The sequence below is a fragment of the Myotis myotis genome, unplaced genomic scaffold (genome assembly GCF_014108235.1).
Source record: "Myotis myotis isolate mMyoMyo1 unplaced genomic scaffold, mMyoMyo1.p scaffold_m19_p_7, whole genome shotgun sequence".
In the NCBI taxonomy this organism is placed as follows: domain Eukaryota; kingdom Metazoa; phylum Chordata; class Mammalia; order Chiroptera; family Vespertilionidae; genus Myotis; species Myotis myotis.
In genome coordinates this window covers 62,765,343-62,779,238 of record NW_023416379.1, presented here as the reverse complement: position 1 = coordinate 62,779,238, position 13,896 = coordinate 62,765,343, and the positions used below count along the sequence as shown (strand labels likewise).

The following is a 13,896-nucleotide window of genomic DNA, read 5'->3' as shown; positions in this document are numbered from 1 at the left end:
AAATATATATTCAGTGCAAACCGATGCCAGACAATAGGGATTTTAAAATGAATAAGAAAAACATAGCCCTTTCCCCCATGAAGTTAGTAATTCAGTGAGACAGACAGATTCATAATCTCTTATTTTATAGCTTAGAAACTAGAAACAGAATAGTTTAGAAAATTTGATTCTACCTGCAACTCTCCTTCCATTATACTGAGTAGCTGGATGAGATCTTCTTTGGATAACTCCAAGGATTTCTTATTCTTTTTATCACTTTCTCCAGATGGTTTTAGGTGTCGTTTGACAGTTCCTGAGGCCATGACATCACCTTCCTTTCTATTTGATTTGTTCTTCTTTTTTGCATCTTCTGAGAGACTTTTATCGTCAACGTTGCTTATGATGGAGGATTTGGGGCAGGAGATATGCCCGTTGGATGAACTTTCACCACCCTGGTTTCGGGATCTCATTCCCACCTAACACAAAGAAAGATAAGATGTTTTTACCACCACTGAAATTATATTTGTTCTAACTACTTAAAGACTTGTTGCAGCTTTACATCACCAATAAAAAAAATAAAAAAAAGATCGGTTCCAGTTAGTTTCCTTATAGCTTTAATTAATGTATTATTAAAATCTTCAGAAAAACGCCTTAATGGTCTTCAAGAAAAAGTGAAAATGTGATTCTAACATGACAAATATCTCAAACCAAATGATCAAGGTCAACATCAATAGTAATCAGTCATGTTTATAGTATGTATCTTTGATAGGAAGTGATAAGCAAGGCACTTTGCCTTTGTGGTCTTCCTCCCTCAAAACGTTACCCAAGTTTAATGATGAGAAAAAGATCAGACAGATCCCAAATGAGAGACACTCTATAAAATTCATGACCAATAACCTTGAAACTATCAAGGTAATAAAAAGCAAGGAAAATCTGAAAAATTGTCACAGCCAAGAGCAGCCTAAGGACACATGACAACGAAATGTAATATGGCATCCAGGGTGGGATCCTGCAACAGAAAAGTGACATTAGGGGAAAATCAAGGAACTCTGAAGTATGGACTTGAGTCAATTATAATGTATCAATATTGGTTTACTAATTATGGTGAATGTATCAGACTAATGTAAGATGCTGATTATAGAGGAAACTGGGTGTGGGGTATTTGGGAAACCCCCAGTATTATCTTTGCGACAATTCTGTGGATCTAAAGTGTAAAATAAAACTTTTTATTTTTTTAAAAGTGATTCCCACTCCATCAGAAAATTCAAACCTCAAACCCTGCCAGGAACCAAATGTGCAGAGAAATCCACAAAGGTTGGAGAGGGGCTTGACAAAGAGAGAGGGAACAGGAAAAGCAAAGGGAAGAGGGTGGTGTAATTTTTAGTGATATGGAATTCTATTTTTCCATGGCCTCTTTTTTTTCAAAATCAGGTTGTTGCTTTTGTTTTCTTAATGTCAGTCATTTACAGGAATGTGAATAAAAGCACAAAGAATTGTGAGAAAACAGATCAACTATAAAATCAAAATTTTAAACAGTATATTTTATAGCAAAATACCGGGGGGGGGGGGGGACAAAAACAAAAGCAGCAGCTAACTTGTCCTGTGGGAAGCACCTTTGAGTCATTCCATGATGAATGTTTTACAGATATGTCAGTCTCTGAGCAAAAGAACTTAACCAACAGGTATGTTGTAAATATACTGAACTCAAAAGCTAGGATTCAAAGTGCTGTGAAGAGAGCTCTAATATCCTGGGGGCTGCACTACAAATTTTGCCTAAACCCTTAAATATAGTAGGTTAGTGCATGGGCTTATTTAGAACTCACAGGATGAATAGCCCTTCCTCAGAACAACTAAGCAGCAAGATTTTCATGACTCATCCCAGTTAACTATAGAGTAAATTTCCTTTATGAACCCAATCATATTTAAGAAACTAAGGAAAGCTTTTCAAAACACTAGGTTTATAATAGAAAAATAAATACAGTGTGATGTTTCCTTTCAGATAGCGAATATTCAATTCTTCCAACAAATCTTGAAATCTACATTCATGCTTCTTTTTTGAAGTGAACTCCTACTCTGTGTGTGTGTGTGTGTGTGTGTGTGTGTGTGTGTGTGTGTGTGTGTGAATTCTCTACAGCACTCTAACTATGAACAACATAAACACAAGAGGTGGGGTGGTCCTTAACCCTGCACCCTGTTTTCCGGTTAATTCAGTGATTTGTCCTTGGAATTTTAGAGCATCTTTTGTGCTTCGATGATGAACAAAGAAGAGAGGTTTCTTTGTAATGGGAGCCAGAGCACTTCAGAGCAGACCTGCTGTATTTCATCACAGCTTGTTTGTGGGCAGAGTGGGCTGCTTTCAGCCCCGAGCCAAAGAAAAAAGAGATGATGAATAGAAAGTTTCAAATTTAACTCTTGACCTGTTACACATCACAGCTAAGACACATGGGCTTCCCAAACTGAATTGTGACTCCCTATGACTCCATACCACATGTGAATTCCTTTTATCTGAAATAACTTTCTCTATAAGATCTTAAGGCTCTTTGGAATGGTACATCAAATATTGATTTGACAACTTCAACTTAGATCATGGGTTAACAGAAATTCCAGAAGATGGTTCTCAAAGCATAGGAAGTGAGGGGTGATGTATTAAACTTAATTATACTTAGCTTTAATCATACATGACATTTGTATTTGACTGTAGCATGTGTTTATGTCTTATTTCCCTGGATTTTATGCTTCTATTATAGTATCTACAACACTAGACTATTCCTAAAATAGAATAAATGCATAACTATTTGTATGTGACATGCATTCTCTTAATTAATTGTATTTGCAAACATGCAGAAAATGGTATTTTCGTATACCAACTCTATATTTAGTTCTTTCTAAAAATTTTAGTCTGATATTAGTATTTTAAAATAAATTTTATTATAGCATTAATAGTTTTTATAGGATTATATTAATTCATTGATGAACATTAATTATTGAATTAACTAATTACAGAATTGATCCATTACAGAAAAAACACATTTTAGAATTATCTAATTATATTATATCAGGTCAAAATCTTAAGTTCCCTATTTTTTTCCACCTTAATTTACTCTGGCTGATGGAAAATCTCATGTGCTAGATCCATGATCTTAATGTCTTAGCAAATATTTTTCCTCTGTGACACTGAAATTTCACATTCATTTCTTTCCTCTGACATCTGCATATGGATGTTAGTCCTTTTTGATAAGCCAAATGGGGTTTACTATCTTTATCTCCACAACAAAGTCAGCAATCAACACCTGTTCTATCTCAGGAATGCAAACTGAGATAACAAACTAGTCAAGTAATGTTTTAGGAAGGAATAAGACAACATGTGAGGTAGAAAAACATAGTTTCTCAATAGTGTAACCAAGTCTATCTTTAATAATGTCCACATTAAGCCACCTTTTTCTATTTTGTGAGCAGAAAATGTCCAAACAATAGAGAACTTCCATGTATCACATCTAGAGTCATTCATACTCTTCCTTATTATAATAGCTCTCACTTATTATTTCTGAAGTGCTACATAGTATGTTAAGCATTTTACATACAATATCTAATTTAATACTCATATCAACCCTATGATGTGAGATTTTAAAGATGAGACCACTAAGGTTTAAAGAAACTCAATATATTTTTCTGGATTACACAGCTACTCCTACTGAATAGAAGAACTAGGATCTGAACCCAGGTCTGATTCCAAATACCTACTCACTGTAGGGTTTTCCCCTAAGTTCTTAACCCACTGTCCGCCATAAGCGTCTGTAGACACAACCGGCAGACCTTCCCCACATGGCAATGGGTATCTATAAAAAAAAAATGTTTCCCATTAGTGGCAGCCCTGACCAACTTTAAAATCATTTTTTGTGAGAATTTTTAGCTGAAAATATTCAAGAACACCCAAATTGTGAGTACTATATTTATTTTTATAATATTCATTGCTAGCTGATTTTTAAAATTAAATTCAAAATATCATGGCGTGTGGGGATGGTTTCCGTTTTGGATACGTGGTAGTCAACTGGTTAAACACATACAAATTGGAGCGGAGGAATACCCTGTAAATTAGATGATCCAGATAAATCTACAAATGCTTACTAAGGCATTGTTTTTTCACTTCACACTACAGAGTCGGAGAAATCCATGTCTTCCTCCATGCAAAATTCACACAGCAATTGAAATTAGTTTGCTAAGTAAAAATACTTTTTCTAGAATCATTACCCTATTACTACCTGGCCCATGTTTGGCTCAGTGGTTGAGCGTCGACCTATGAACCAGAAGGTCACAGTTAGATTCCAGTCAGGGCACATGCTTGGGTTGCAGGCTCAGTCCCCGGTGTGGGGCGTGCAAGAGGCAGCCAATCAGTGATACTCTCTCATAATGGACGTTTCTATCTCTCTCCCTCTCCCTTCCTCCCTGAAATCAATAAAAATACAGATCTTAAATCTACTTGAGAAGGAACCTGGTCAATTATTAAGGGTACAGCTTATAAAAACAAGATGCGAAGCCTGAAGAGGGACCATCACAGGCTACTGTGCAAAAAGCCCCAGAGTGGAACAACAGTGAGCATTCCATCAGAGTTGGCCAACTCCTGTCCATTGTGCTGAGGGGAGCGGCGGACAGGTAACAGAAGAGGCATCTGGCACTCTGACCGCATGCCTGCAAGTTTTGGACACGCACGGTAATAAACTTCCTGAAGGAAGCCGAGAATGCCTTTGCTTCATCTTAGTGCAGACTAAGAAAGTTCTTCAAAGGAAGTTCTCCTCATGAGAAAGGTTTAAATAAACCGAAGAATCACATCAGATTTGTAATGTGTGTGTTTTTAACCAATGTAATTTGGGGCACAGATTCTTCTCTTAATAAGCAAATTATCCTATATAATAAAGAGGTAATATGCAAATTAACCCTCACAAGATGGCTGCCTATGACCATGCGGGCAGGGGGGTTAGTGAGAGACGACCAAATGCCTGAACAAGCAGGCTGCGTGGAGTGACCAGGCTGGCGGGGGCGGGGGGGGGGGCAGTAAGAGGCGACCAGGCCGGTAGGGAGGGCAGTTAGGAGTGACCAGGCCAGCAGAAGGAGGCAGTTGGAGGCAACCAGGCCAACAGGGGGGGCAGTAAGGGGTGACCAGGCTGACAGGGGGGGCAGTTAGGAGCGACTAGGCTGGCAGGGGGGTGACCTAGCCGGCAGCGGGGGGCAGATAGGGGTGACCAGGCTAGCAGGGGGGACAGTTGGGGCGATCAGGCCAGCATGCAGAGGCAGTGAGGGGCGATCAGGCCAGCAGGCAGGTGAGCAATTAGGAGCCAGCAGTCCAGGATTGTGAGAGGGATGTCTGACTGCTGGTTTAGGCCAGATTGAAGAGGGTGCAGGCTGTGCTGAGGGCCTCCCTCCCATCCCCATCAAGAATTTCATGCACCAGGCCTCTAGTCCTAACATAATTCACAAAATACACTTTTCCTTTCATAGTAATTAGTCCACAATACTTTGCATGGAATTTGCTGACTAGGGTGTGAAGAAAAGAAAGATCAAATGTTATTCCAAACCTTCCTCTTTAATCTGTGATCATCTCTCTTCCATTCTCCACTCCCCAACCCCCAGAAATTGGGCAATAACTAGACCATACTGTCAGATGAATGATATCCTAGGAATCAGAAACTGTTTATGAAGACATTGGGTCATTTATAATGAAATAACAAGTATTTCTAGAGCATTTGAACAAGTAAAAAGAAAAGGATAAATGCGGAGCCAGCATTGCTCAGTGGTCGAGTGTGGACTTATGAACCAGGAAGTCATAGTTCCATTCCCAGTCAGGGCACATCCCCAGGTTGTGGGCTCATTCCCGGTGGGGGGTGTACAGGAAGCAGCTGATCAATGAATTCTCTCTCATCACTGATGTTTCTATCTCTTTCTCCCTATCCTTTCCTCTCTGAAATCAATATATATATATATATTTTTTTTTTTTAAAGGATAAAGTCTATAGCTATTAAACACCCACTCTAGTTCCCATCTTCATTAGCTCCTGCAAATTGTGACCTTGATTTTCCCCAGCACTTTCACTCCTGCTCTCACCTCCTTTTAGATTTGTCTTTTCATGTTATAATTCAATGTAGGTCACAACACTCCCATTCCTACCAACAAAAACTTCTTTTCTGCATGAATTAGGTTTTGGCAGCTTTCTTATGATTCTCAAGTATCCAACCTCTGTCTGTTCCTGCTTTTATTTATCTATATACTTTTTCAAGAATCTACCTAGTACACAGGGTGTAATGTTGCAATAATTTTATTTATATAATTTCTATTTTTAAATTACTTTATAGAATTATAAGGAAAAATTATGGTACATGATAAAAGGGGAAGCACACAATCACAGAAAAGCCTACTTTTGACAGTGTGACCTGGCAAAAGGCCTGCTGCAAGTGAGGCTTTCAGAACATGAGCAAGGAACTGTCCTAATTCTTTCTTTTAAACATAAATGGCAATACCCAAAGCACCCAACACTAACGGCAACGGGGAACATCTGTTCTAGTTCTATGTGAATTTTAAGATGCTAAAGACCAATCAAATCAGCTAGTTCATTCTCCATCAATGTCAGATTGTTCCCCCTGAGTATCTTATTTATTTGGATTACTCTAGTTATAACTATCCCAACTCATGAAATGTTCAAGCACTTCTCACAAGATTATTACTCATTCTAATAGCAAAGACTGATCATAAGTGTTACTAGGTTTGCCCTTAAATATCCTTTGTAATTTTAAAAAATATTCTTCATCCTACTTATGCAACAAGCCATGTTGACATTTTTTTTTCCAATTCTCATTATCTAATAGTCATAAAACCCTCAAAATAACCTAATATTTCATTCTACTAGGACAGATCTTTTCAGACTAACTGAAAATTCTTCTAAGTAATTTTATGAAAGTTAGAATTCATCTCTCAAGAAAGGGGATTTTCTTGAAGTCACTGCAGTGATGTTGTGATCAAAAGTTCAAGGTACCCCTTTTCACTTTGCCCATTGGACTTATGTCTTTACTAGTCATTCAAATGGGGCAAAGGCAATATCCTTTTAAAACCCAAGCAAACTGGGTGTTTGACTAGTATCCTGTCAGAGGCAACAAATTGAAGAGAAAAAAAGAGAGTTCTAGGAAAATATTATAACTGTGGCAAGTTAGAAAAATGTTATTCTACCCTAGTCTAAATCCATGATGAAATACCTGATGAAATTCACTTTAATATCCTTCAAGAAAGATAACAGCAGACCTAGAAAAGATTTCTAGAAAAACAAAAAATAACACAACAAAGAAAAAACAAGATAACAGATCAGGAAACTACCAAGAAATAAAAAAAATCTTTTAAAGTTAGAGACCTGGGTCTAAATGAGCATACCATTTGAGGGTTTTAAAACTTTGAATGTAAAATAGAGTGACCTTTTTTACCAACATTTTAATAAAAGGGGGTATTAGTTTACCTTTTTATATTCATTTTTAGCATCTATAACGTGGTGGGGGTTTTTATTTTCCATCGCAGAAATAAGGCTATTGTCAATTGTAATAAAGAGAAAGGCACTTAACCATCTAGAAATATACTATTATGTAAAGTAATGACAAAATAACTTTTTCTGACACTTTCAACATCAGTGATTCATCATTTAACCTCAAATACATTTTAAATATTGTTTTATTTATAATACTTTATTTTTTATAATTCTGATGTCACTATCCACTAGACATAGTATATAATCAATGGTCATTGATTACATAAAAAGAGTAAGGCCCTCAAATTTAAGTTTTCTAATAAATTTTACCTATATTCTTTCTGTTTGAGCACTATAATTTTTTCAGACATTTTAATAGTACCTGTGGCCTCTAAAGAATGTCATCATTTAATCTGAGTTCTAAATATTTGTTTTTTACATCTAACAAAGAGAGCATCTCTGGAAAATCACCAGATTTCTGGTTTTCCAGGACTAGATTTCCTTCTTATACTTCATCACTTCTAAAAAGGCCCAACACCAGAATTACATAAGAATCAGTCATTTCCTCCCACTAACAAGAGACCTCTATGTAGCCAGAAGACAAAAACCTTAGACTTTATCTCAGCAGTATATATTTGATCAATTATTCTTAAATATCACTTTTATTCACAATAATAGCTGCTGACATTCACTGCAGAGCTTATTATGCTCTGGGCACTGGGTTAAGTACACATATCTAGAGTACTATTTCATGAAATCCTCATAACAATCCGTAAAGCAGGTACTAGAATTATTCTTCTTATAAAAGATAAGGCAAGTGAGGCTTAGAGAGATTTATTTATTGGTCCAAAACAATATGGCCATTACCTGGAAAGCCTGAACTAGAATGTTTGGGTTTCCCACGTGCATGGAGAAATCTGGGTGAAGCTTTTACCACCATATCAGAGTTACTGCGATACCAAAGAATTCACAGGCACCGTTTCATGGGGCTGAAATACATTTAGGCACAGAGCATAGTATCCACCAGTAGATTCTTTCCTCTAGCTTCTACTTGTGTATCCCACAACCTCAGAAGAACCTTATTCTTCTAAGACCACATCTCTTCCCCATGCTCCCCTCACCTTGCCTTTCTACTTCTCAGAGCTTGAGGTTGTCAAGGAGCTGAAGAGGAACTTTGCTATTGCAGTTCTGACTTTTGACATTTTCAGAATTGGCAAAGTCACTAAGACTTCAGGCACATAACAACTGCTACTCGACTGGATATAAATTGGACTGATTTTTAGGCAAATTGAGAAAAATTCTACTTTGTGCAGAAGCTGATTTTATTCCAGTGAACCAACTGCACAAAATTTCCTGTTAGGAAAAAAAATGTTTGTCTTTATGTTGCAAATACTCTCAAATAATTCGATTGCATTTTCAAGAAATGTGAGGCGAATCACAATTGCTGGTCAATGTTAACAAGACGGATTAATCTCCTCGAGGAAAAAGACGTGCAGTGGTTTGGCTGATATCACTGCTTCATGCTGACAGGAGAGAAAATGAAATACTGCACATAGCTGTGTGCTGACGATGACTTCATGCATTCTAATTGCCTGCACATATGCCAATTGTATTCAGGTGTCCTTTAAATGCCTCGTCCTTTAAATGGTCTCTAGAGTCTACTCTGGACCATTTCTTAACATAAAAGAACAATTTAAAGCCACTTGTAATGTATGGGGTCATGGGTTGTGTCTATTTTGAACTCCTCCTGACTCGTGTCTTTTCTAACAGTCCCCAAGCATCCCTTGGATTAGATCAGAGTATGGGAAGCCTAAATTAAAAACAGAGCCAAGCTACTTTATAACCAAGCAAGGAGTAAAGGAAAAATTATTCCTATTGAAACACATTCTAGGTGAGCATCGGAAGCCACAAGGTCATCAAAAATGTTTATCTGATTTTTAAAGATGCTGTGTGAAGGGCTGTGAATTCTGTCATCCAACCGATCTTCATAACCTTGGTTGTTCTGCATGCAAAAGCTGGCAAGAACTGTAAAGAGAACTTTGAGATTAGCTAATTAAGGTACATTAGGAATTTAATTTATCTAACATGTCATGCTACCACAATGCACAAGTTTCAGACTCAGTGTGTGGGCAGGAAGCATGTAAGAAAATGAGTCACCATCTTTTGGAATAATTTTTTCTAACCTAATGATCCATAGCCACCTCTCTTTTCCACCCTCTAGTCATACCACCCAACCCCACAGTGGACCTTAAGGGGACCCATGACCTCATACATCAAAATCCTTAGCATTTGTTTTCCTAACACACTGCATCCTCCTGGAACTGTTGGCTATTAACTCCAAGGAATAAGAGAGCTGTGCCCCCACCTCTAGCCCCACAGTCACTTCTTCTGTAAGCTAGGACAAGTTACTTAACCTCTCCGGCCCATAGTTTTTTCTTCTGTAAAATGAGAATAATAATACCTATTCTGCCCACTATGTGTATGTGGAATCATAATGCCTGTTCTACTCTCTACATGTACGTAAAACTATTTCCTAGCAGTAGTAATGCAGGGAGCATTAATCAGTGGCAGATTAACTGTGGGGTCATAAAACACCACTCAACACCCAATATAGGTACCATCAGAGACAAAGACACTTTGTTTTCAACTGTGATGTCTAGCACAGGGGTCAGCAAACTTTTTCTGTAAAGGGATACGTAAATATTTAATATTTTGGACTTTGCAACTCATGTGGTCTCTGTTGCACCTATTCAACTATGCTGTTGTAACACGAACGCAGCCATAGACAATACACAAATGGGTGTGGATGGATTTGATCCCTGGCCCTTAGTTTGCCAACCCTGATTTAGACTGTGTGGCAAGTATGATTGATGGGTGCATTTAAAGTGGGAGAAGTGGAAATGGCTCCTGTCACTCCCACCCCCTCACACCCAGTGGCTGAAAATGGGGGGGGGGGGCAGATAATGTAGTAGCTATGCTATCTGCCCACCTATCTTATTCTTCTCTTCCAGATAAATTGAGGTAGGATATAAATATAAAGGGTTCCATCACAAAGTCTGAGGAATCTAAGCTGGAAGAACCTGACAGGCTAAAGTTTCAGAGTAGGATTTCCACTGGCATTAGTCACGCCATAGGAAATGCAGATAAACAACACACTTAGCAGCAGGTGTCTGTACAAAGGGGGCGATGGAGACTGATGTTCAGCAAGTATATGGAGGACATACAGAAATGGCCAAGTGCCCAGCAAGGTGGAAGGTCTAGGAAAGGCAGCAACATGCTAGTAGAAGAGTCACCAAAGCAGAGGGTTTCAACGCAGACCATGAAAGCTGGGGAGAAACCGAAGGCACAGCTTCACTTCAGGAAACACGCAGCACCTGTGAGAGTTGTGGTACGGTTCCAAGAGAGCAGGAGAGACAGGAAACATCCCCAGAAAGGGCCGTGGCCATAACTTTCGCTGGGAGCCAGGCTGGGAGATGACAACAGAGAACACAGGTAGGACTGGTTTCAGAGGTATATGACCTGCGCAGTTGCACAGGGCCCCACACGCGGTTTAATGCTCTGCTGTTGCTGTCTTGAAATTCTTTTTTTTTTTTCTTTATTGAATTTTAGAGAGAGAGGAAGGGAAAGGGATAGAGAGATAGAAACATCGATGAGAGTGAAACATTACCGATCGGCTGTCTCCTGCACACCCACTACTGGAGATCAAACCTGCAACCCAGGCATGTGCCCTGACTGGGAATCAAACTAGTGACCTCTTGGTTCCTGGGTGAATGCACAACTGCTAAACCACATCAGCCAGGTGCTGTCTTGAAATTCTTAATTATTTTGTAACTAGAGGCCCCATATTTCCCTTATGCACAGCCCCCCTAAATTATGTGGCCAGTCCTGGCAGCAGTACAGCTGGAAATCTGAGTCAGATCCTGGAGGTGCTCCCACTCTATTAGTTCTACCAGGAACTAACCTGTCCTCCCTTCCCCACAAATGAAGCACAATTTGTATGTGAAGTGAATAGCTTGGGAGGAGAGATAGGAGAGATTGAAATGGAATTCTGATTTGTTCTAGGACTGACCTATATGTATTGAATTTAACTAAAAAAGAATTACGAGATAAAATTGAACTTACCAGGAAATGTCCAGGTTAAATTCTCTACCTCAAGTGGGGATTATAGGAAAGGGATATAGAAGAGGTAACCAAAGAGCAAAGTTTAATTCAATTATAAAGAAATAAAATATTAGGATTATGCCCTTGAGTTTTATGGGATGTGAACCAACACTGGTTGCAGTTTTATAAACCATAAAGTACTAATAGACTTTCAGCCAATAGATATAAAGCAGTTTTCCTTTAAATCACTCTTGTTCCTACTCTAGCTTTGAAAAAGAAAAGCAAGAAATAAGACTCATACTGGGGCCTGGAAGCAAGCCCAGTTCAGGGACTTTCCAACAGTGCAATTATTGCACAGGACCTCTGAGAGGGGGCTGATGAGGAGTTTTGATAAGAGGAAAAGATACAAGCCTATCCATTGTCTTTCGCTGGCCCTCAGTACTCTCTTTTAGGAGCCTTTCTTGTTTCCCCGCCTGTGTTTCTCACCTGTGCCTTTCACTAAAATGATAAAAATGAGATCCCAGTGATCTCATTGCACTCCACAAGAAGCCTTTCCAGCCCAGACCTGCCTGAAGTGTGCCCTAAGCCCAAACAGGACCCCTCGCCCACCTATTTAACTCTCACTCTTCCAGAATCTCAGGACGGTGTTAAGAAATCAACCTGGCTAAATTTAAATCATATAGCAGCCTAACTCCCTATTCCTTAGTCTGCATTAACCCTAGTGAATGAAATTAACCCTTTACTAACTCTAGTGCTTGAAATTAAAACAGAAGTAGCCATTTGTAAGAGGTTGGGTTGAAGGTCGGTAGGACGAGGACAAGATTTCTTTAACTCGTACCGCTAGGCAGTTCTTCTATGTACAAGAAGCCAGAGGAGGGGGAGAGTAAGAAATCTGGGAACCTATTTTTTTCTCCGCTTCCCTCTCAACATGCTGAATTCCCAAATCCCCTTTTCTCCACTACGAAGTGCCAACTTCCTATTTTGTGTCTCAGTCCAATATTCCTTTTTTGGAGAGCCGAGCTGAACCCAGGGTGTATAGAGCAGATGTGTCTTGGCTCCTAAAACCTGGTGCTGAGGGTAGGGGAGCAGGAAGACTGGGGTTCTACCTGCCTGCCGGGCTCCAGGAGCATATTGCAGGTGGAGAAGCTCCTCTGAAGTCCTAGAGCTCCTCGAACTTCAGAGTACACCAGAATCACCTGGAGGGCTACAGGCACACAGGTTGTCGGGCCCCACCCCCAGAGTTTCTGATTCCATGGGTCTGGGGTGGCGCCTAAGAGTCTGCATTTCTAACAAGTTCCCAGGCGATGCTAATGCTGTCGGTCCTAGGCCCCCACACTGAGAACCAGCAGTAGAGGAAGGTAGGACGAAGATCCAAATTAGAGAGAAGCCTCCGCATGTCTACAAATTCAACTAGAAACGCTCTGTTTTTCTCATCACTTAACCTAGAAATACTAGGCTCAGCTGAAAAAGATTATATTAATTGTAACTGTTTGCATGACTGACTACAGGCCTACTTATTACTCACACTCCAGCAGGCGCCCTGTTTGAGGGGATAAACTTGTAGGTTACAAAATAATGCCCTATAGGTCAAAACCTCTTTGCAGATATGGGGTGTGTGTGTGTGTGTGTGTGTGTGTGTGTGTGTGTGTGTTTAGCAGACATATTTTATCAGAAGTTTTTACAAAATAATCTAGATTTTTCAGATTTTATTGAAAAAAATCAGAAGATCTGTCACTATTGAGCCTATCTTCCTATGTAACGACATTTAGCTTGAGTTGAGTCATGGCTGGCCCATTTAAATGGAGCATGTACTCCCTAGTTCACCACTCATCCTTCACCACTCTCCATGACCTATGAACATTGAGATCCAAGAGTCAATTGCCATTTATTTATTACTACATTTGCACTATGTTTTTTCCTCTAGAAATTCTTCTCCGTGCCTAAGGAGAGAAACAAAAGCTACAACAAAAGTTTTGTGTATCAAGAATGAAAAAGGAGAGAATATTTAGTACTGACTCCCGCTATGGGTTGAATATGCAAACACTCCAGCAGCTTCACCTGGTTATTACCCACCTGTCTTTGGAAACCATCTGAGTTTGGGTCCTGTCTGGACAAGACTGGATGGCAGGCAGGAACGCATGGGGGAGGGAGTAGAGACGAGAAGCAAACTCTAAGTGCTGGGTGGTCAAAGAAACTCCTGGAAAGGAATTGTCCAAAAGAAAGAAGCTGCAGTCTGTCACAAACTTGATCCAAGGACAATGTCACATTGCAAGGGAAGAGGGAATATTGTGCAAAGCAGAGAATATGATGTTGAAGAT

At 39.4% G+C, this 13,896-nt stretch overlaps 1 protein-coding gene and 1 non-coding gene across 3 annotated transcripts in view; one reads left to right on the top strand and one right to left on the bottom strand.

Moving 5' to 3' along the window:
• Positions 1-13,896, bottom strand: part of FILIP1 (filamin A interacting protein 1) — a 175,780-nt gene that overhangs the window by 103,829 nt on the left and 58,055 nt on the right. For both annotated transcript variants that reach the window (XM_036317244.1, XM_036317245.1), the window contains exon 2: positions 174-455. In XM_036317244.1, the coding sequence (XP_036173137.1) occupies positions 174-449 (276 nt within the window). In that variant the 5' untranslated portion in view covers positions 450-455. The remainder of the gene's footprint in view (positions 1-173; positions 456-13,896) is intronic.
• Positions 6,997-7,123, top strand: LOC118660888. The gene has a single exon (XR_004969078.1). It is a non-coding gene; the product is annotated as a small nucleolar RNA SNORA27 (small nucleolar RNA).